Source organism: Neolamprologus multifasciatus, chromosome 7 (assembly GCF_963576455.1).
Source record: "Neolamprologus multifasciatus chromosome 7, fNeoMul1.2, whole genome shotgun sequence".
Taxonomy (NCBI): Eukaryota; Metazoa; Chordata; class Actinopteri; order Cichliformes; family Cichlidae; genus Neolamprologus; species Neolamprologus multifasciatus.
The window spans coordinates 23,387,120-23,410,725 of NC_140445.1; the positions used below are offsets into that span (position 1 = coordinate 23,387,120).

The following is a 23,606-nucleotide window of genomic DNA, read 5'->3' on the forward strand; positions in this document are numbered from 1 at the left end:
CAGAAGCCCATTGTATAGAGCGGAGGAAACCCTGTGCCGTGAGCAGCCATCTTGGATAGACAGATCATACTTGAGCCAGGATAACCTGCATACCTCCTGTGAACAGCTCAAAGCGCAAAAGACTTAATATCTGGTAAGGACAGAAGAAGGGGGGTATTTGATTGCACTCATAGACGCCCGTGTAATGTGTAATAAACGTAGAGAAACTGATATTTAAACGAAGAAACCCTTGGAAGTGTTAAGCTTTCTTGTGTTTTCCAGGAGTCAGCTAGGTGGAAAGCTAACGATGGTAGCTAACAGATGACTAATGCAAGGTTGGGTTCTAAGTCCAATATTGTGAGGCATCACATATTAAACGGTTATGGAAAAAATGCTACTGTTTACGACAAAGGGCTTGATTTGCTTGAAATAACAAGATAACGCGTTACGTGTTTGCCATTAGCTGACAAACTAGCCTGCTAAAACTGTCGCTAGCTTTCGTTAGTTTAGTGTATTGAGGCATTTTTCATGAAATTGGGCTCAGGCCAGGTTGCGTTTCTGAACCTGTTTTTACTCAATAATGCATTTAAATCAGCTGTTTGTGTGGCGATGAGGGCAGGTGGCTTATGTGCTTTGATTTATGGGATTTGTTGTTATCCGTCTCTGTCAGCTAGCAGGTGACTAGCTAACGCAAACTTGGTTGTCAAAACATCCAATTTAAGGCCGTATATTTATCTGAATTTGCCATCTAAATGTCTGTTCAAGTCAGTATCAGGTTTTATATCCATTTCCGCTTCGTAGCAGCACTCTTTTTTCATGCATAGAGTCTAATCTCAGAGATTTAGTCATAGCGACGCTGTCATTTTTGCCGGTTGTCAAGCTAACGTTAAGCTAGTCGCCGTCGGTAAGAAACAGGCATTTCGTTAGGGTTCCATATTGAAGGGTCAACCTCCGATATCCAAGTCGGGTTTGACGATGGATTTGACTGGCCCGTCTAATTCCTTGTTTTTGTGTAGGAATAACTGTAATAAAGCGATTTTTTTTCCTGTACTGCAATGCTAATCCCTTAGCCGGTAGTGTATTAGCTTCTTATTTGGGTGTCATTTTTCCAAAGAGCAGGCATACGCGATTTAAAATAAATAAATAAAATTGGTCATTAAGTTAACGATGGTAACTTTTGTATGGTCGAAATTTGGATAGCTTTGCCTTCGTCGACATTTAAAGTGCTGCATCATTTCTGTTTCTGGTGTTAGTGCACTGTGTGTTAGTGGACTTTATCGTAAATTATTACCGCGTTACTTAATATTTAGTTTTTTGTTTTACTGTAAGCATGTAAACACGTCACTCATTTTTGTATCGCGGTAGCGTCCTTCAAGAGTGTATATAATAGCTATGGGGTATCACGTTTTTTTAGTCACGTGATTTAAATGGTGGGTCTGAACATCACGGAGACAGTGTGACTATATGTGTCATGATTTCCTGAAATCACATCATCTCTTTGCCTCTATGAGGAATGTCTGTTGAGAGGAAGAAAGGCAGTGTCCCTGTTTCTCTAGAGAAAGCTTCAGGAAAGGAGAAGTGCTGAGGCTGCATTCTGGTCACATGGTCTTGACTCGCCTTCTCCTTGACTGATACTCATGGGGTTTATTTCTATGCCATATGTAGCGGTGGGAGGAAAAAAGGGTGTAAAATGAAGTCGAATGTCACAGCCAAGTCACATTTTACTTTTGCTCTTTCTGGGGATTGTGCAAGATCAACAGGCCATCACTTTGGAGCTAGAGAGACCACATGAGGGTCATGTGACAGCAGGGAGCCTAGAAAAAGAGTGTGTGAAACAATATGTTGGGAGTTAAAAGGATGGTAGTGAGGTGTGACAGCTTCAAGGTCCTATACTAAATCATGGTGTGGAGCACAAGTGCAATGTTATGTTTTGTCTTTACCCACATGAATCACATTGTAGGGATTAATGAAATTAATACATTTAATTCAATTAATTAAATATACATTGTGTCTACTGTGTTTGTGATTTTTCACGATGATTTCAGACTCGATAATGCGCCACAATGTAGAAATAATGTAGGTATCCACCAGTGATTACAGATTACATTTTTGGTAACGTAGTAACATAATGCGTTATTGTACTAAATTCAGTAATCACTTTACAGTTACACTTATATTGTTAATTTCATTACAAAGGTTCTTCACTTATGTGAATAGTGAGCAAAAGGTACTGTGTAATTTATTACTTTTATGGAGCAACCCCAAGTCTGGTACCCGGATAGAATATGGGGATTTATAAATAGCAAGTTTATGCATACATTTTTTTTATATATATTATTTTTTTGCTGTAGTTAGCTGCTTGTTGTTGGTGTGATTAAACACTAAAGCACAGGTCAAGTTGCAGAAGACTGCCAAATCTTTTCTTGGACCACCCACAGAAACACAGTCACAAAGGCACTGCTAGCGCTAAGAGTTGTTTACATCTCTTGAAAATATAACAATCAGGAACTTTTTCTCTTATTAAGGGAAGTACAACTACTACATTGTTAGCTGTCTAGTTTTAATTTGTCTTTGTACACCTATATTTCTGTCTTGTTTTCAGTTGTCACATTTCCAGTTTTTTCCTCAGTCAAAGCTCGAGTCAATATGAGTATGTGCAAACATGAGAGTTTGTGCCCCAACATTGTTTTTACTGTTATAAAAGCTAAAGTTTAATTGATATCTTTATCTGATTCAACCTCAGTTAAGTAGCCTGCAGCGTCTTATGTCTGTATTTCAACCATGTACTCATTTTTTTTATTCTGTTTCTTGCACTTTTTTCTTCTTTTGCTGTCTGTATTTTTCCATTTATTTGCTTTTTCTATTTCCACTTTATCTCTTGCTACATGCATTTCTAACGATTGCGTTTAAATTAAGCTGACCAATCAAATTTGGTCACCAATCTGATGAAGAAGATGTAGAAGTTCGTGCGTAAAACCAGCATTGTGTTGTGCTCGGGCACTGTGATTTCAGTTTCTAGGAACTGCTCTGACTGCAGTATAGTTTCCTTTGAACTTCATATGAGAATGACACTGGTTTAAGGCAGATTATCTTTGCAAGTTACAGAGAAATCATTTGTCTGCTGAATTATTCTTTTGATTAAGTCTGAATTATTTACTACTCCTATAGCAGTCAATCGTGTACAGCAGCATCTCGATTTAATACTGTGCAGCAGTAATAAAGGTACCTATTGCAAAAATAATTTTCCTTCATAGAAGTACGAGATCAGTATAGAATTCATTCCATCCATGTTTTGACAGATAACACGAAAGGTGAGAATGAGAATATCACTGCGTTGAGCCAGTTGTGTGGTTGGAACAGCCGCATCACGTTAGGGTCATACAAATGGCATATGAGAAGCAGCCAACAGTAGCAGTTGTACACAACAGTACATTAGGATTGTGATTGAGATGAGACAAAATGGCAACACAAAATGTTCAAACTTGAGTAATAGCGTTATAGAACATAACAACCTGACAGACTTGGCCCAAGGCCCAAAAGATGAGGATATGATATAGGATAGGATGTATATTTGAGGGTCCAAAGAGTTCAGTGGTGTGGAAGTTGGCTATTTATTTTTGGCTTTTTAAAGTTTGACAAGAAAGAAAAGTAGCATACACTGGAAAATGTGTCAAAAACATGTTTTTACAAAGGCAAGTATCCTTTTGCCATATGCACAGTTGACCATTTACCTGCACAGCACAAGACTACAGTCCCAGAACTTTCTCCTATACCACGCCTTACGACAAAATACAGAGTAACACAGACATCACTGATGCAACAACCAACTTGTATTGTAAAAGTCATGATGCCAGTAAGCACAGTTGAAAATTTCAGATGTAACCAACTGATTCAAGTAATTGACCCTTGTCACCAACTCCCTGGGCATAAACATTTCTCACTTTGCCAACCACACACAGAGACACAGCTTGGTGACCACATCACCTTTGTGGTCAAGTCACACATCTGATCCATGTACGAGTCTTGTTGCCCCTCAGAGGCAGAACTATACTTCTCGTACCTTTTTTGTTTGTTTAATATTATTCATATACACAGACACCCGTATAACATTCTACAGTGAATTTGTTGAAGTTTTGACAAAAAAAAGTGTTTACATCTAAATTAATTCAAATTAAGCTTGAAAAACAGTGATTTCATTTATATTGTGGTTGATATCAATAATCATGAATATAATCTGGTGAAAAGAAAAAAAAATAGCGTGGCAAAGTTGTTGTTTTTTTTCTCTTTTCTTGCCTGGCCTTAGTGTTAAAGGAATTTTATACTAAAATTGGTTGTTTAAAAACAATAATAATTAAAGACTGACACCCTCATACCTTCTTACTACTTTATTTACTAGTAATTAAGATTTTAAAAGTCACTGGTAAGCCAGCTGCTGGTATTTCTTTATTTTACCACAATATGGTGAGTAGAGTTGATAAGCGGTAATTACTGTTATCAGTATTTGGTATTTATAGATCCTAACAATGCCTATTAATGGACCTAGTTGTAATATAATGTTGTAATTCTGGTTTGATTGTGAACATTGACGCATCAGTAGTTGCTTCAGTGCTATGTCTCCCATGCAGCAGGTCTTTTGCGCTGTTGGAAATGAGCACTGTCAGCAGCAACTGTGGAATCAAATGACCACACCTTTAGTTCTCTGCATTATTTCTGCTAAGAGATGTGTGCGTGCGTGTGTGATGTTGTCAGATTAATGGAAAGGAGTGCAAGTCTGAAAGAGCCTTCTCAGAAGAGAGATTGAGACAGGAAGGTAATGGGATTCCTTCTTGAAAGTCTTTCTAATAACTGAAAAGCTCTAATACTGTTAAAAAAGATCCATCACCTTTCTGGTCTCACCCTTCAAAGGTTGTCGTAGATATGAGTACTCTGAAGCATATTTATGATTTTCTGTAGTAAGGGTGTTGCAGACTGACACAGACCGTATTTTTTTTTAAATTTTTTTTAAATGTGACAGTACTTTTCTGCATTCATAATTTTGTCAATTTGGGCAAGATCCCCAACACCACTGGCTGAAATGAAGCCTCAAACCATGACCAGGCCTCGGCAGCAAGTGTCCAAAGAAAAACTTTAAAAGACCTTCAGAAAGCCTGCAGAACTACTGCTTAACACTACTTTATAAAAAAAAACAACACTGGAAACTTCCTTGATAAGTTAATATAAAGGAAATGAGCAGTGGTACAAGACTTTTGCAAAGTATTTGAATCATATCACCTGCTAGTTTAATATCCCTCCATCTAGTAAAAAGTATTGTTGGATAGTTCATGCATGGAAATGTACCCTGTGGTTGCTTTATGTACAAATAGAGTATAGGGATTTTCATGTTATGTTTGTCCATTTGATAAACAAAATTTATTCAAAGCATTATTTATAGCATTTATTATTTAAAGTATTTTGAATGAACCTAAACCAATTTAATGTAAATCACAGTTCTGGTAAATTTACTTTGGAGGAAGGTCAGTACCTTTTATGCTTGGCGCCAGAATTGTATTTGGCAGGTTTTTCCCCTTCATATTAGAAACAAAAAACAACATTGAAAAAAATCCATGTTCAATTGCTGATGAGTTAAATTTGTTTGTGTTCTTGAAGCTTTTGTGTAGTTAGTCCTTTTGGTCATGAATGTAATCAGCCTTCTCAGCTGTCTGAACCTTCACTTCAGGACTATGCTAATCCTGTAACTCCTCGCTGGAATTTGCACAGCTTTTACTGAAGATCAGTAATCACACCTGTAACACAGTCATTAAACAGTAAGCGGCTCCATTACTGTTACTACAGGACTTGTTGTTTTATTTATATCCACACATCGTGTTGTTTTTGCATAAAGTGCAGAAGGTGTGAGAAAGAGCTGTCCATGCTTAATTGTCTTTGTCTTTTCTTATTCATTACATCATGTGCAGTTTATTTATATGGAGTCAAAACCTTACCAGATTAGTAAACCTCTTGCTGATCTGAGTGGAAGATTAGTGGAAGTGTTCAGGGAAACTGACTGTAAAAGTCAAATGATTATAATCTACACGTATTGACCTCTTTTAAGGAAAAGTTGCTTTTCTATGTTAAAGGTTTAAGTGGCTAAACTGTTCTTCTGTTTTTCCTGTTTCAGAGCCACAATGGCCACCGCACCGTACAACTACTCCTACATTTTCAAATACATCATTATCGGTAAGTGATCAGTACCAATTGCCAGCAGTTTGGAGGCTCTCTAGTGACCAATATTGATGGCACTTCTCACAAACTGCACATTTATTGTACTTCCATTACATGGTGGCTTTGAGTGGGTCCAGCGTATGTTAGTCCATTTTTGAAGGTAACATAACTGAGTACTTCTAACAAGGGGGTGTTCTGGCATAGGGCTGTTCGATATAACGATATATATCGGATGGCGATATAAAAACGTCTATCGTTTCATTTTACGCTATCGTTTGTTTCGTGGTGTCGCAAAATAAACTGTTTACGGCAATATTTTTTCATTGTTTTGATGGTCACTGTAGTGGCTATATTAATTTCTTAAAGTTCTCTTTTTCTCTTATATTTTATATAACCACACTACGGACGGACAAGCGCCTGTTTTTATGCTTGTGGTTAGCAACAACGACGGTAACAGCATCGCGTGTCCGCTTGTTTATGTTCCACATAAACCTTTCACAATAAAGTTCAAGATCCTGTTGAGACTTCAAAATAAACTGAATCACGTGAAAGAGCAGATGAGAAGTAAAAAAGAGCCGCCAGGTGCTAAAAAATAAACCTTAGACTCAAACGTTAGAACAGGCTTTTCCCCGCAGCACGCCGTGTAATAAATACTCACAAAGAAAACGGTGGCCTTTACAACTTATGTCTAAAAATGTATAGTTTCAGGCATCGGTTAAAACACTCGACTCCAGCTACATGACGCGCAGCTGGAAACACTTCCCGCAAGATGAGCTGCCCGAGATTCACAGAATTTACAGAAAATGTTACATTTTTGTGATTTATATCGTTATCAGGACAATAGAATTCTTATATCGGGATATGAGATTTTGGTCATATCGCACAGCCCTATTCTGGCATCTAGAAATGTGCGCCTCAGCGTGCACATGCTCTGTATTTGTGCTCTACATTTGCAGACACACATCCACAGCTCCAGCTTGTTTATCACCACACTTGACGCTCAGTTCCCATCTTAGAAGACTAAATAAATAAGAGATGGGGCTTGGCTTTTTACTTTCTTTATTATTACTTGGGGAGCATGGAGGGGAAACCTTAACTAAAAGTTTTAATACTCTGCAGCTCTTATTGATAATTAAGGTATTAAGAAGTATTTTTATATATATAAGTTTTATATTGCTTTGACTTAGGTGTATGATATTGTTCACAGCAAATTTATTGGGGGTATTTTGAAGTGCAAAAGTACTTCAGACTTAATCAAAGCATAATATAGATGTACCATTAGTGAGAAAATGTTTTTTGACAATAAAAAACATTTATTGTCAAAATCTGCAGGACCACATACACTCAAGTGCATCTATCCCCGTCTGTCTCAGTTTCCCCTGTCTCTCTCATTAAGTCCACATGAAATTTTAAGTGTAGTTGCTGACTGTCACTGAGGGTCTGCTGCATCATGCATGGGGGCAACACTTCAGGCTTGAATAGAGAACTGTTGTTCTTCTGTTATTTCCTTGGTTGACCTGAGTTTCTTTCCACAGGGGACATGGGGGTAGGGAAGTCATGTTTGCTTCACCAGTTCACAGAAAAGAAATGTAAGTGCTGCCCTGCTTTTTTTTTTTTTTTTTTTGCTTTTTTTTTTTTTTCTTCTTTTGACTCCTTTTCATCTGTGCGTGTGTCCCAGTGCATGTGAGATTTGCCAGGTTTAACTGGAGTGCCTAAATCTCTTTGGATTTCTTTTATACACCAGCGGAAGTCAGCAGCATAGATGTGGAGTGCGAGCTCAACAGTGAGAGTCTCTTCTTCTGTGTATGAGCCAGCTGCAGCCTCCCATTACCATTCAGCTCAGTTGTTTAGTGCTACTATTAACAAGCCAGATGCTGTGTTACTCATTCACTTGTCCACAATCGCATCCTGCCTGCACCCATACACCAGTGCACACATGCATACACACACTGGAGTGATGTAGAAGACGGTTTCAGTGGCAGTTTCAAACAAATTGATACATCAAGAGTGTTTGCAGTTTAGACAAAGTGATGACTTTAAAGACTGCGATTAATTATTGATGCAACTGCTGCTGCCGTACAGTAGAAACAAGTTGGCTATGTGTGACCTATACATATTGAATAATGTTTGTTACTACGTAATTTTAAGTTCAAACTAGGCACGTGTTTTGTTAAAGTTCACAAAACGGATGACAGAAGAAAGACTTGAAATACAAAAACATTAGTAAGGGCAACAGTAGAATTCATTGACATACTTATTCTCCCCAGTCATGGCTGACTGCCCTCATACTATTGGTGTGGAGTTTGGTACAAGGATAATCGAAGTAAGCGGGCAGAAGATCAAGCTCCAGATCTGGGACACAGCAGGACAAGAGCGCTTCAGGGCCGTCACCCGCTCCTACTACCGCGGGGCCGCAGGGGCGCTTATGGTCTACGACATCACCAGGTAGAGCGTGCTTGTTATGTATTGATGCAGTCATGGTCACCACTTAACACAGAAGCTTTGACAGTGTACACAACAGCCATGTAGTGCATTGTGCAGAAAGAGGAAGTTAAAGGAAAGCATGAACATCTGATAACCGCACCGTTCAGCCCAGCACACCTACTCCTGAACAAATACGAACAGTTTGTGTTACTGCATGCGACTGACCTTCTTACCCAAACTGTTAGATGGTATCAGTGGTATGCCAAGCAAACACAGCTGAACATGTGGAATGTCTGTCCAAACTGCAACCACCTCCAGTATGGCCTCTAGGGCTAAATGAGTGCCAACGCAGTGTTTTCTCTGTCATCTATGGTTGCTGTGACTATACACCTAACTATAACCATATCCTTTAATGAAAAGATGTGGCTTTCATTTGCATTCTTCTGTTTTTATGTATACATTTGTTATTAACATGGGCCACACCAGTGTAGACTGTAGGTTGTGTTGGATAAGTAACATTTAAATTATTTCTTTTAACCTCCAGAGAGCCTGTGTGTTCATATGGACTCATTATATTTGAGCTTTCCTGCACTTTCCCCTTTTTTCTGCTGAGTACTTTAAGCACTGTTCGGTTCACTGTGTTATGCTGTTGAATAAACTCATTGTCCCTATATGGGGTGGCTCTAGCTCAGGCGGTAGAGCAGGTCATCTGCTAATCTGAAGGTTGGTGGTTCGATCAGTGCTGCAAGGCAAATATCCTTTGGTGTGCAATATCCAGGTTAGATGGATGCATTCATTATTACACGAATAGGTGTAAATGGGTGAATTAGGAGCGTTGTATAATGTGCTCTGAGTGCTCAGAGTTGCTATATCAGAACCAGTCCATTTACCATATGAAGACATGTTTTTCTTTGTAATTACTCTGTAAGAAAGTGATCACTTCCCTTTCGAAGGCAAAGTTTAGTTTTACTTATCAGTCCAACTAATCACAGCCAAACAGAGTTACTTTGACTGAGTTACCCTGAGCTGCTCACTTATTTCCCAAAGGATTCCCACTAGTGGATGGATTCACATATTTGATTTGGCACAGATATTTAAATTTACGCCGGATGCCCTTTCTGATGCAACCCAGCTATTTATCCACACGGAGTAGCTTGTCACCGCTGAGGCTACATTTGTGCCCAAATCTTTTGCGTGCAAGACAAATGTGTTAACCACTATCTAGGAGAAATTAAAAATGTACCAGGAACAAGAGCTCGGGTCTCTGGAGGTCAAGAAACCAATGCAGAATTGTCTGTCCCGTAACCTGCCTGAAATGTTGTGAGCAGACTTCAGAGCATCTGAATTTGTTAACTTGATGGCTCAAAATAAAATTTTGAGGACTGGTTCATTTATTGGAAAATGGAAATGAGGCTGTAACTTGGATAATGTGGCATTGGAGTTGGTAGCTGCATCGTCAGGCACAGGAAGCTGTTGATATAAATAAAGTTTATACTTATGATCTGGAGAAAGCAGTATCACTTCCAGATGTATCCATAACTCCCAGATGATTTCCTCCATGGTTATTGTTCCCTGTATTATATGGCAGCTGCTGCCTCTTTTCAAATCCATCCTCAGAGATGGCAGGATGTTATGTCTTTGCTTGTCATCATAGTAACCTCTGTCCCTCTGATGTCAAACAGGAGAAGCACGTACAACCATCTCAGCAGCTGGCTGACTGATGCCAGAAACCTCACCAACCCCAATACTGTGAGTACACGCACTGAAATTAATGATTGCCTTAAGCTGCACACGTGTCTCCACAGCCTCGTTTCTTCACTCTCTTTCTGCATTGATTTCTCTTCTTTTAATTGCTTTAAGTTGTCGCTATGTTGTTTATCCCTTTGTCATCCTCCTGTTAGTCTTTTTGGAGCCACTCAGGCCTGTCCATTTCTTAAATAGGTTTTTCTTGGTAAATGTGATTAGCTCTAAACCTTCCTGCTCTCACTCTCAAAGGTCTGTGTTCCATCAGGGAAGTGTGTTTGTGCAACATGACACTTCCTGTTCACATTTTAGATGGCAGAAAGCAAAAAGGGATGTTTCTGTATATCCAGTCACAACTATACACAGGCTTTGTATGGAGCTGTGTTATCCACTCATTTTAATGACGAGTACAAATAAACTTTACTAAGCTAATATGAACAGTATTAAGTTTTTGGTTTCTTTCTGGCACAGTCCACTTTTAACAACTTCAAAGTGTTCAGATTCTGTTTATCTGGGACTTTTACTATGAAGTGAATCCAACATACCCAGACCTAGCTTCTCTTTATCAAGCTACACCAATATTATTAATCCTGCTAAACATTTATACAAAGGTGGTTATCAACTTAAAGTCAACATAGACTTTTACCTAGTTTAGTTGTGAACACAAACATAGAGGCAGTGTTGGCAGCATGTGATCAGTCACAAACACAGAGGTTTACTGGTATCAGAGCTGAATTATTTTACTAACAGAGAGCAAACTGTAATGTTAGATAAACCTGAAGAAGTTAAACACGTGATGCTCAATATTCTGAGCAGAGCTTCTGCAGCCAGTGTGTGAAAGAATACAGTATGAATAGGAGTATTAAAGTGCCATACAGCACTGCAGTTAGTGACAGTGTGCTACATAGATTATTTAAAGCCAGCATGGAAATTGCCCCCAAAATTTTTTAGTTACATACATTTGAGTAATCCCCCATCTTTAACTCATCGGAACATCTGACAGTATTTATAATTAAATTCAGTGTGACTAGGCGCTTCTTTTAGAGCCAGTGTGAAAGAAGATGGCAAGTAAAGAAGCAATAAAATCCTATAAATCAATAATAATTATTATTCATAATTAATTTTATATGCAATCAACAAGTTAAAGGGTTAGGGGTGATATTGCTATACTAATACATGTTTTAAAAAAAGAATAATTTAAGAGTTTCTTGCATGTGTAACATTGCTTGCAGCCATCCATTTTTTATTTATTTTTTATTTTTTTAATTTAATGCTTGTCAGAAAGAGACAAAATCTTTAGATGGTCACTAAGAAAAAAACAACCCAAAAACCCACTTTCTTACAAAGATCCACCGGATCTTCTAGGAATTATAATGTATTTTTTACATTATAATTGGTGAGCGGGCGCTGATTTCTGTACAAGTTGATCTCTTATCTAATATAAACTTCAGCATAAGTTACCATGGTGATGTATCCTGGGAAGTGACCCCTAAACACTAAAAAGACTGGAGATAAACCTGAGGCCTTTACTATGAAACAGAATGTGCTTCACAGAAAAGGCCTGAGGTTGAGGGAAAGAAATCAAAGAATTTGTTTTCATGTCCCTAAACAGTATATACAGCTATCCTTAATATATTTATAACAGATTAGAATAATTTTGATCAGTCTAATAGGTTAAATGTGTTTCATCTGAGCTGTAAAGATGAGGATTCTTCTAAACTTGTGTTAATGTAGTGAAACAGGCAGATCTGACTCCACTGACAGGTGGTTTCTGATCTTGTTTGCATGCATACCAGAGAGGAGAGCGTCAAATCACAAATGAGTGTTCAGTGCACATAGCACTGTGGGCAGTGATGACTGTACATCTTCCAAAAGCAAAAGCCAAAACTACGCTGAGCTGTTAAATAGAGAACTGCTGTTTGTGCTGAAGTATTTAAAATTGGCAAAGTGGTGGCACTGTTGGTGTTGTCACAGCATCTGCCCCAACTCCCAGCATCTGCCTGCCTTGGTTTTAGACGATATAATTGACGCAAGACAAAATACTTTGCATCTCCACAACTTTAGTAGTGCAAAAAACCCCCATCAATGTATTTTCACTTAAAGTTATACACACGCAGTACGGTAATATTATGTTGAAGCACAGTACGTATCACTCGGCGAGGCTCCTGCCTACGATAGCCATAATGCTCCGACAATCTATCAAGCGGTGCGGCTTCGTAGTTGTACTAAAACATTTTTTGACAGATTTTTGAGCGCCGTGTACCACATAAAATTGGTTTGAGGTCAGTAAGCACAACCAGAATTCATACATAAGGTGCACCGGATTATAAAGGGCACTGCCAATTTTTCCAAAAATCAAAGGATTGGTTTTAAGTGTGCCTTGTTTTCCAAAAAACACGGTAAAAACAACGGCCCACTAGCATGCTCTACCAAAAATTGTGCTTTGGTGTGTATCTGACGGACGAAAGCCAAACTAGTTCATAACCACTGAAGTTGCAGCATTTTTACAAACCAATTGTGGTTCATCTGTTTCATTCAACGATCTGCTTTCCCCCCACGTGCGTATGAAAACAAAGGCACTGCGCATGCGCATTTTAGCCATATTCTATCGCGATGTTTCATTTTCTTATCATTGCCTAACAATGCCGGTATTACAGTGAACGGTATGATATGGCCTAGCCTAGTGCTGAACAATTCTGCAGTAAAAGCAAAAGAAATTGGCACGTAAAAAGGTGGTGTGCAGCAGTTTTGGTTTAGTCATTTTGTCACTCTTTTAGAAAGAAGTTCAGTAAATCTCTAATTACACCGCAGTTGCTAAGGATCCTGTTGAGCACACGTTCTCTCAATCAATATCTTAACAATTAGCTCAGCAACATAGTGGAGTCTTCCTGGATTGCCCTTGGCTTTATTATCTCTCAAAGAATTAGACAGCAAATTTCTCCCAGACAAAGTGTCCAGGGGATCGTCTCACACTCTCTTCCCTTGTGTTTATCATCAGGTGATCATTCTCATAGGAAATAAAGCCGACTTGGAGGCCCAGAGGGATGTTACGTATGAGGAAGCGAAGCAGTTTGCCGAGGAGAACGGTGAGTGAGACGCCAACCGGTGCATGCTGGGAGGTTAAGGTGGAAAAGGGTTTCAGTGGGAGGCAATTCTATCCATTTACATCTGTCTAAGAATAACTTTCAACAGGATAATATTCACAGGATTCTTAACAAAATGTCCACAAATATTGACACTAAAATGATTTTTAACTGTGATCTGTCCCTAAGATGGTTTTGATTTGAACTCTTTTTTTTTTTTCTTTTTTTTTTAAAGGGGGGGGGGGGGGAGCCAAGATTAACATCCTTCTGTTTACTTTGGTGGGACAGTAAATTCTAGGAGAAATGGAGCAATGTTAATTAAAAGAGGGGGTGAATGATGACTTGGTATTTGAGGTATGCACACTTGGCGCTGTGTTTTAGTGACTCGGTCATTGTGTCTGTTTTATGTTGAACAGGTTTGTTGTTCTTGGAAGCCAGCGCAAAAACGTAAGTCTGCACAACTTCAGCTTTCCAGTTACTGCAGAACAAGATCCGATCAGCCATCTTCTGTGTAGCTCTCATTTATGTGTATGCCCTGTCTGTTTTCAGAGGTGAAAACGTTGAGGACGCCTTCCTGGAAGCTGCTAAGAAGATCTACCAGAATATCCAAGATGGCAGCCTGGACCTGAATGCTGCGGAGTCGGGGGTTCAGCATAAGCCCTCGGCCCCTCAGGGCGGCCGGATAACAAACGAACCACAGCCCCAGAGGGAAGGCTGCGGCTGCTAATGACCAAGCAAAAAGCCCCTTTGCCCCATTTCTCCCACTGTCTGTCTGTCCCCCCCCCCCCCCCCCCCCCCCTTCATGTCCTGCCAATCCCCTCCATTCCATCCACCACCTCCGTGCATTCACACCCCATCCCCTCCCACTGCACCAGGTGCTGCGGAGGGAAGGAACAGAGGGGGGGTGAATATCAACTTGGGCCAGGCTGAGCTGGGCTTTGTGGACTACATCTCCCCCTTCTCCTCCTCTTCCTCCTTTTCTTTAATCTCGATCAGTGTATTGTCATCCCATAACTCTTCTTCCCCCCCCCCACAAACCTCTCACACCATTCAGCCTAGTTCCCTCCATCATAGTATCATAGAATCCACCACACGTTACACAGGTCACTGACACTTTAGATAGATGTAATGTTCATACAATAATGATAAAGCAAGACTGTTTTTTTTTATGTTGGATTTTATAGCTGTATGCGAAATGTAAACACTGCGTCAAGTTTCATCCACCACCAATCAGTTGCAACTAAATTATATTCCCAGAGTCCGCCTCCCCTGCATGGGTTACATTTCCTGTATTTTATCAGCACACGCAAATGTAATATCTCACTCGTGCTTATTTGCTTGGGAGCAGAACACAATGGTGATGAAGTCATGTATCAAGCAGCCACACGGGTAGACGCTCTTAAGCACGCATCCATGAATGTGTAGTTGAGGGAGCTTTTTCCAGCAGTCTCGATTCAAACCTGCCTGTGGCTTTTAAATTCTGCTTTCTCTGCTTTGGCACAGTCCTTTGCCAGATGTGGCAATGCTGATATTCTCAGAAAGGAGGAGTGGGGTGGGGGGTCTAGAAAACTAGGAATTACCCAGAAATTCTTTGCGGATTATTCCCCGGGCCTCTCCGCTGAGTTATTACGTAGAATATCGGGTGTTGTCCAGCTTGTCTGTTTGTATAGACTGAGCTAAAATGACACTTTAACAACAACAACAGCCACCCTGTGACTTTTTTGTTTGTTTTTGTCACACAAAGATTTTTTATTTTGCACCAGCTCTTCTTCATCTCCCATTTCACACCCAAACTCTCCCTCACGTCACGTATAACAAGATTGTCTTTACCAGCATTTTCTTTGTCATTGTTTGTTGCCTTATTATTATTAATGTTATTACTCTGGAATCTTTGTTTTGCTGCACTTGCTCTTCACACTGCTCTCTGAATTCAATTCGATTCAATAAATCAGCTCTTTTAGATTCATTCTCACATTTTACTGAAACAAATAACCGAAATACTTGAGGTAGTCGGCGCGGTCACAGTATCTTAAATGGCCAAGTATTAGGAGCAAAGTCCCGACTGTTTAAGTGTAAAAATATACTCGTCCCTCCTGTATAATCAGCAAAGCCGCACTAAAGAGCCCATTTCTTCCGCCTCCTATAAAGCGACATCAAGCAGTGTGCCCCCCGAAACATGACAAAAGGAAAAAAATCGGTCTCCTTTTTCAAGTACGAATATTTGTACCATAGTGTTTCCCCGATTGGACAGCTGTATATATTGCTTCTTAACTACTGGTGATGACCTCGCTACTGTACTTTGAATTTAGAAATTTATTTGGTCGCTCTGCCAATTTCTGTACAGTCGGTGTGCTAGTGGGTTGCCTGTAATTCATGCTTGGGAAAAATTCTGTAACATAGTTTCTATTAATAAATGTATGTAAAGGACAAATAACTAGACACCCTCCCCCACCACCCCGTCTGCACACTACTGAACCTGCCGATTGGTTGAGGGGTGAGGAAGCGGATTGAGATGATGCGCAAACTAGTATTTATGTCTGCCTTGATTCTTATATCTGTAACGGAGCGGAGAGTGGGGCACTCTGATGTTTATATTCTGTTTTCTTTTTCCACCCCTTCATCGCTCCTCTGTATGGGAGGGGCTGCATCGCTGTCTTAACTCTTTTGGGGAGTGGGGGATTGGTTTGTTATCGTGGGAAGTGGGCCGGCCGGGTCTTCCTTTTATTATTTTTTTTCCTGTCCCCCCCACCTGTTCTGCAGTTTGAGTGACCACTTCCTGCTTTTGTCTAAGTACAAAAAGAAACGTACATATGTATAAATTTTTAAGGAGCTGTGCTAACATTTAAATGCGTTCTCTTGCGTGTATATGATTTTAAAATGTTGACATTTTAATGAAAAAAAAATACTCTAGACAGAAAAAAATAAATTATACATAACCTGTTGCTGTGTCCTTTTTTTTTTTTTTAAATCTGTGGCTGCAAATGAGAAGAGCTCTTTTAATATCCTGTCTACTACAAGCAATGAGCATCACACCGTTCCAGTTTGTGCTGGAGGGATCCTGTTAGCACAAGACAATGTCTGAAATTTTGCAGTGACAAGAAAAAGCTCTACCTAGATGTTATCATACTCTAGCCATTTTAGGTAGGAGAGAAAAGTCAAATGTTTTCTGAAAGATCATTTCTTTCACTTCACAGCCAAAATGACCAAATAAGCCATACACAAAATGTATTTCAAGTAGCACAACTGCTTTGTTTTTTATTGCAACGAAAATTGCACCAAGGGGAGGGGAACAACATTTACAAGTGACAGTTTGTGTACAAAATTGGCGAGGAGGCTTAGACACAAAATTCGAGTAGTGGTATGGTTGGTACAGGAAGTTTTTCGTCTTTTTTTTTTTTTTTTAAAGAAGCCAACACTGACAGTACCATGTTGAAGTCAAGGCAACTAGCAGTTGATTTTTGTCCTCGGGCATCGCAGTCAGACGGGGCACACGGGGATGAGACGACAACACAAATACTGACACTGTCCGAGAGATGCAGGTGAGGAAAGAACATGTGGTGAAAGTGGAATCTGACGAGTTCTTTCAGTCCGTATTGGTCACCTTCTCACATCATTTTGTAGCACAGCAAGTGACAGCTCCATAAACATTTCAGTCCAGTGTTTCCCCCAGGATTTTTTTTTTCTTCTGGGGTGAAAAGGCCTCAAAACAGCATTCAGACCATTCGAACATGCGAGGAAGGCCCGTCAGAGTCGGAAACGCTGTTTCAGTCTGTTACCCCCTCCTAACAGATCAGACAGCGTGCTGCTGCGGGGCCAGTCTGCTACTGATGGCTTTTATGACATGTAGTAAAAGTTGAATCAAACTTGTTTAGTAAAAAGAAGTCCAGTCTAAGGACAATGCAAATCAACAGATCCACTGAGAACCCTGGTCCCTCTCCCAGTATAGACTGGAAACAAAGGTTTTTTTGGTATGGCAGACATGGAAATCCAAGAAACATGCCTAAAAACAGCCATTCTCAACCACTTGATAAAAGCGTGTTTCTGCACTTGTAAAGTGTCAAGAGTAAGAACAGCTCTGCCGGTAAGTGTTTAAGGCACTAATTGTTACCCAAGTGTGCAGAAAAGCAGAACTGAAGGCCAGAGGCTCATCCTGCCTCATTTGCTCACTCCCATTATAACATTATGGCACGTGGTTGCAAATACTGCAGAAGAGCATTCATACAAAAACACTGACACAATTCCATCACTCAGCACACAACCAGACATTGATGGCATTAAAAGAAACAAGAAAATGTAGGGGCATGTGGGACAAAACTTACAAACACTGTGAGAAGAGTTCCTTAACACTTACATTTAAAAATGGCATTTGTGTTACAAAGGCAAACTACAAGATGAGGTTAAGCACTTTTGTTTTTGTTCACTGTTGTCAGCATTAATGATTAAAAAAAAGGAACCACTAACAGTGATGGAAACAATTATCACAGGTCTTTTTTTTAATACTCGAGTCAGTGATAAAGGGAAGAAACCAAAAACATAAGACATGATCATTTCAAAAAGAAAAATCAACCATGAAAGGTTACGTTGATGAAAGATTTGGCCCCTCGCCTCATGTGAAGGCCAAATGACAGTGTTTATTCATAGTTAAGGCTTTTCAATGTTACAGACTGTTGATGGCATCTACATAAAGCTTTCTTTGATTCAGTCCGGAGTAACCACAGGCTTAAGTGTTTCAGAACATACTAGAGTATGTGTGAACCTACACCTCTGCTGCTCTCCAGCATGAGCTGGGCCTGGGCAACAGTTGGCCCACATGCATGGAGGGAGGGGGGAAGGGTAGTGTAACATAAAATGTTATCATTTTTATGTCTGATAGTGTCACATTCTAGGCGCTACCTCTGAACAATGTCACTGATCTCTTTGACGGAGGACAGCAGCTTGCTGAAGTCCTGCTGTGCACTCGAGCCCCCCGTGGCATTGGGGCAGATCTGAAGCTCCCGCAAGCTGCTCTCAAGCTTGTTGATGGCCTCGCGAAAGGCAAACTTGTTCCTCATCTGCTGAATGGAGTCAACATAGCTCACGCAGTACTTTGACAGGTTTTTGCCGGCCTCCAGCACGGCGCTGTGGCTACCCGTTTGCTCGGAGTTGCGGGAAATGGCGGCGCGGAGCAGCTCGGTGCCCTCCAGCACCATTTCGCGTGTCACGGCTGAGTTTGGAGTGCGCTCGGAGGCCTGGCGGGGTGCAGTCTTGCGGAGGGAGGATCGGGTTTTCGCTAGAGGGGTGAATGCAGTGGGTGAATTTGGATCGTTGGGGGAGGTGAGGGGAGAAGACAAACCTCCAAGGCTCTGGCTGGAGGGGGAGCTGGTTACTGAAGTGGAAGAGGCGGAGGTCTTTAACGGTTGAGGTTTAGAGGTGGAGCCCAAGGGCAGCTTCTTGGAGGCCTCACTCAGGGGTAAGCGGGCTTGGTCACTGGGACTGGCTGTGTGGTGGGGATCTGAGATGGAAGGGAGGCACTTAGCTTTGATTTCTGAAGCAGTCGGGGAGGGGAGCTCTTGAGTGGGGCTGCGGGAGACCTTGCCCGTTTTTGCATTAGTGGGTGGTGGAGGTGGGGCTGGCTTGGGTTTCTGTATTTTTACTCGATCCCTGCTGGAGGAGAACTCCGTGTGCTTGTTTCTGCGAGCCCTGCACTCTTCTCCAGCTGCCCCCATAGGAGGGAACACATTGGGCTTCAGAAGCTCGGCATGCAGAGCGCTGGTCTTGGAGCTTTCTGGCCCTGACACACTGGGTCTCTTCACCACCTTAGGTGTCAAAGCCTTGGGACTGGAACCAGGACTGAGATCATTATCTCTGCCTAAGAAGGTGGAGGAAATATCTGGAGATGTATTCAGGCGTGGTGGGGGAGTCAGGGTGCCCATCCGTGGCGCATTCTCTCCTTTCTGCTGCTTTCGTGGCAGAGCTGGCTTGCCCCCGACGGTGCCTGTGTCGAAGCGGCGATGGCTCAGATCTCGCGGCAGTGTGACAGATTTACATTCTGTGCCATCTGAGCCAGTGGGCATGGGCCAGAAAAACCTAGAGTTAGAAAAGGGTTCCTCCTCACTAGGTGGAGTTGTTGCCCCCTTTCCACCTGGGCTAGTCACTACAAGAGGTAACTTCTTTCTAGGGCAAAAAGGTACTGGGTAGGTAGGAGCCCCATTAGTTATACCTGCTGCTCCATTATTATTCGTACTGAGGAGGCCATGTATGGCGTCATTAATGCCCAATGATGCCCCGTTGTTAAAGATGTCACTGTCTCGAGGATCTTGAGTAACGCACCTCCTGTCAGAGAGGCAGTCTCCTTTAAAAGAGGAACTGCGTGTGGGAGGAGTTGGCGCACTCTTTTTCTTTTTCTTGATGAGGCTGAGAAAGCCACGCGTCTTGTCCTTGTCCTTGGGCAGCAAGCGATCGTCCTCATTCAGGTTGCTGTCCAGGAGGGGGCGCTCTTTCCTGGGGAGCATGGGTGACGACACAACCCCCTCCGTTTCCAACAGATCTGTGGAAGAGCATAAAAGAACCAGGGGACTATCAGCAAAGGCAATCAAACAACTATAGCTCCACCAGTGTGTCTGCCAAACATATTTAGAGCAATGTTAGGGCAAAGAGAAGGGCAGGACAGCGGATCATGTGTAATTAAGTCCTCACAGCTGGAGAAAAAATGCTTTGGTGGGAACAATCCTTATTATGTGGTTCCAGCCAAACAATTCAGTAAGAACTTGATCTTGCAGGTTGTCAGAAGCTCAGACTGTCTTTACTTCAAAGGGAAATTGGTGGTGAGACATTGTTTCATTTTACCCACAGAACGTTTTGTGGTCTTTAATTCTTACAGATTATTAAGATTATGAATGTGAGCATCAAATACTGCACTACTTATGTCAGGGTAATGTAAATAAAGTGTGAAGGTATATTTAACAACTAGCAATAAAGGCACCAGGCATACTCTTTAAGTTCATGTCACCTGGGCTCTCTGTATCTCGGCTGTCTATGTTGCTCTTGCGAGGTCTGGTCTTGGTGGGCAGCTCCGGAGCCTGCTGGATGGAGCCTAATGTCTTCTTTCCTTTCTTTCCCAACTCCTTTTCCACCTCTGAAATCATAAATACAAGAAGGTTTGGACATATTAGCAACAAACAACAGGCTTGAGTGTGTTTACATCAGGATATCTACAAGTATCAGAACAGTTTGTCCCAAACTGAAGAGGTTTGAGACAGAAAAGAAATGGACACTGACCATCAGAGATGCTGGATTCCTGGAACATGGTCTCAAAGGCTTGGTGGGTTTCAGCAAAAGTTGGACGTTCTGAAGGGTTCCACTTCCAACCTGACAAAAAGAAAAGGAAAACAAAAAGTTATTCCAAAACAGAAGCGTGCCTTTAATCGTGTTTTTACAAGATGGGTTGTGGTACTCACAGGCCATCATGAGCTCATAGACCTTCTCGGGGCAGCCCTCTGGTCGATCCATACGATAGTCTTTTTCTAACAGTTCATAGACCTGGGACAGGTCAATGCCAGGGTAAGGAGACATGCCATATGTGGCAATCTCCCACAGCAGCACACCAAATGCTGCAGGAACAAGTTGAACAAGACAATAAATCAAAAAAGAACAAAGTCAAAGACTACGAATTGAGATCATGTGAGGAATATGTGCAAAATTAGAATGAGGGAAATTAAATTTGTTTCACATTGTTTAACAGTAGAGTAAAAGACAGGAGCTCACCCCAGACATCAGACTTAATCGAGAACTTGTTGTAAGCCAGACTCTCTGGAGCTGTCCACTTGATCGGGAACTTGGCCCCGGCATGAGCCGTGTAGGTATCTCCAATCATCAGCCTGCTCAGGCCAAAATCTGCAACCTTCACCAGGTGGTTTTCCCCAACGAGACAGTTACGGGCTGCCAAGTCCCTACAGAAGAAAAAGCAGTTATGAGAGGAAGCGATGAATGGGAAGCTGTATAGAAATGCTGACTTTGAAAATGAGAAATGAGAATTTATTAAGCTGATATGAACCCAAAAGAAAAGAAACAACGGAACAGCAGTGTGTTTTGTTAGAGAATCCTCTCAGGTGCCATATTTCTACAGATGAGTTGTGCGGTAAAAAAAAAAAAGAGAATAAATTTACAATTGCAAGCTGAGTCGTGTCAGGCTTAAAAATTTAAATCCAGTTTCACAAATATGTAAGTCATAAATCATATCATCGCTTCCAAAAGATACGGCTGGACGTGCCAGAACAAACAAGCTTTGCTACAACATGAGAGGAGCACTGCTCAGGAAGGAGAGGGGAGAAAAAAAGAAAAATAAGAGAAAATGAGATATGAGGTCAAAGGTGTTTTTGTCCCTTCCAACTTAAAACTGAAGATGGGTAAAAAAAAAAAAAAAAAAAAAAAAAAAAAACAATAAAAAAACACCTGTCTTATAAACCCAGGACAGGTTAGCAATTTTGCTTTTTAGGCCTTGAAACCCACCTGTGTATAAAGTTTTTTTTCTCCAGGTATTCCATGGCAGAGGAGATCTGTGTGGCCATGTGTAGCAGCACCACAGCATTGACCTCCTCTCTGTTGCACTCCCGCAGGTAGTCCAGCAGGTTACCATGGGTCATGAACTCTGTGATGATGTAGAACGGGGGCTCCCGTGTGCACACGCCTGCCAAAAACACGAGTCCCACAACACAAATCATCATCTCACAGCTTTTCTTGGGCGCAGATGCAACCCCAAAGTGAACCATCTCTCCTCCTGGCTTGTTAGGCAAACACGTGTACACATCTACACTATGGAGCCACTAAAAACAAAATACATCATTTCTAACAGAACATTTTGCATACATGTGTTACATTTAAACAGTGTTTATGTAAAACCCCCACATTAAAGCAATGATTGTTGTTTTTAGTCACATACCTAACAGCTGCACCAGGTTAGGGTGTTTGATCTCTTTCATAACCGCAGCCTCCTTCAGAAACTCCTCCACCTCCATCGTATCCTCCTACACAGTTTATGGAAAGAAAGAAAAAAAGAAAAACGACAGTGAGGACAGCAAAGGATGGCTGGGTGCAGTTGCATCTGTGCTACACCAGATGGTAGCATTATTCAGCCAAATTAAAACCATAGCTTGGAATGTTAATATGTAACACCAGTAGGTGTCAAAATGTTTCCACATGAGTAGGTGGATGCTAATCTTCTCTGTCTCCGTACCTTTAGTGTCTTGACAGCCACGGTGAGGTTGTACTTCTTCCAAACGCCCTCGTACACTTCCCCATACTGGCCCCCTCCTAGTTTGTGCTTCATGGTAATGTCAGTGCGCTCCATCTCCCACTTATCGTAGTTGGGAGAAACTCCATAGATGGTGGGCTTGTTACGCTTCGGCGCTGGGTAGTGCAGTGTCGTGATGAGGCCGTCGGCCACGGTGGAATGGTGGTGCACCAGCTCGGCCAGTGTGTTGAAACGGCTGTCAGATGAGACGTAAAGCTGTAGAGGAGGAGGGAAAAAAAGAAAGAGAGATTCTATATTTGAGTGCAAGAGATTAGATTTTCTTAGCCTATTAGAGGCTCGTACAGTATTTGGCAGGTGGAAGGATACTGGACAGAACAAAGTGGACAGATTTTCTAGCCTTTTCAGAACAAAAACTGATTTTTGTTCCACAATGTGACTTCTGCCTTCTTTTATTCTTGTGAATAGGCTCTTTGCCTAAGGCCTGTGGAGGGAGGAAAAAAAGGAAAGAAAGAGAACAACCTTGACTGCGGTGAAGAGTCCGCAGAAACCTCAAGACGATTTAATGGTTTAAACCATGACCATTTACTAAATCTAGGAGGGGGAAGAAAAAAAAGAGCTTACCAACATGAAAATCTTTTTTCTTTTTTTTTTCTTTATTCAGAGCAGTGTTAATAACAGAGCCAATGTGCAACAAAACCTGCAGCTCCAGGGAGTGCTGAGGTAATTTCAAATTATTGGCGAACTCTATCATACCAGACGCTTGACTTGTAGCTCAGTGGCAAGATGGAAAACAATATGCGATGGGGAACCAAGTGTATGTATGTGTGTGTGAGAGAGAGCGCCTGTGTTTGTCCATTTGCTTCTTTGTATGTGTGTGCATACTTGGCTGCATCTGTGCTAATGCATGTCTTTGCATGGGCGTCAGTGTCTGGCCAGGCGTCGCGTCT

The 23,606-nt window shown here is 41.3% G+C and overlaps 2 protein-coding genes across 6 annotated transcripts in view; one reads left to right on the forward strand and one right to left on the reverse strand.

Moving 5' to 3' along the window:
* Positions 1 to 10: 10 nt before the first annotated feature.
* On the forward strand, positions 11 to 16,212 carry rab14l (RAB14, member RAS oncogene family, like). The gene is made up of 8 exons (XM_085164678.1): positions 11 to 133; positions 6,137 to 6,195; positions 7,716 to 7,769; positions 8,448 to 8,625; positions 10,287 to 10,353; positions 13,346 to 13,433; positions 13,847 to 13,877; positions 13,980 to 16,212. The coding sequence occupies exons 2-8, from the start codon at positions 6,144 to 6,146 to the stop codon at positions 14,155 to 14,157; spliced, it is 648 nt and encodes a 215-aa protein (XP_085020804.1). The 5' UTR covers positions 11 to 133; positions 6,137 to 6,143; the 3' UTR covers positions 14,158 to 16,212.
* Positions 16,213 to 16,654: 442 nt separating this feature from the next.
* The window catches only part of abl1 (abl oncogene 1, non-receptor tyrosine kinase), a 32,968-nt gene continuing 26,016 nt past the window's right edge, over positions 16,655 to 23,606 (reverse strand). For all 5 annotated transcript variants that reach the window (XM_085164668.1, XM_085164667.1, XM_085164666.1 and 2 more), the window contains 8 exons: positions 22,642 to 22,914; positions 22,348 to 22,432; positions 21,918 to 22,095; positions 21,174 to 21,358; positions 20,867 to 21,019; positions 20,688 to 20,777; positions 20,419 to 20,544; positions 16,655 to 19,956 (listed from right to left, as the gene is read on the reverse strand). In XM_085164668.1, the coding sequence (XP_085020794.1) occupies positions 18,320 to 19,956; positions 20,419 to 20,544; positions 20,688 to 20,777; positions 20,867 to 21,019; positions 21,174 to 21,358; positions 21,918 to 22,095; positions 22,348 to 22,432; positions 22,642 to 22,914 (2,727 nt within the window). In that variant the 3' untranslated portion in view covers positions 16,655 to 18,319. The remainder of the gene's footprint in view (positions 19,957 to 20,418; positions 20,545 to 20,687; positions 20,778 to 20,866; positions 21,020 to 21,173; positions 21,359 to 21,917; positions 22,096 to 22,347; positions 22,433 to 22,641; positions 22,915 to 23,606) is intronic.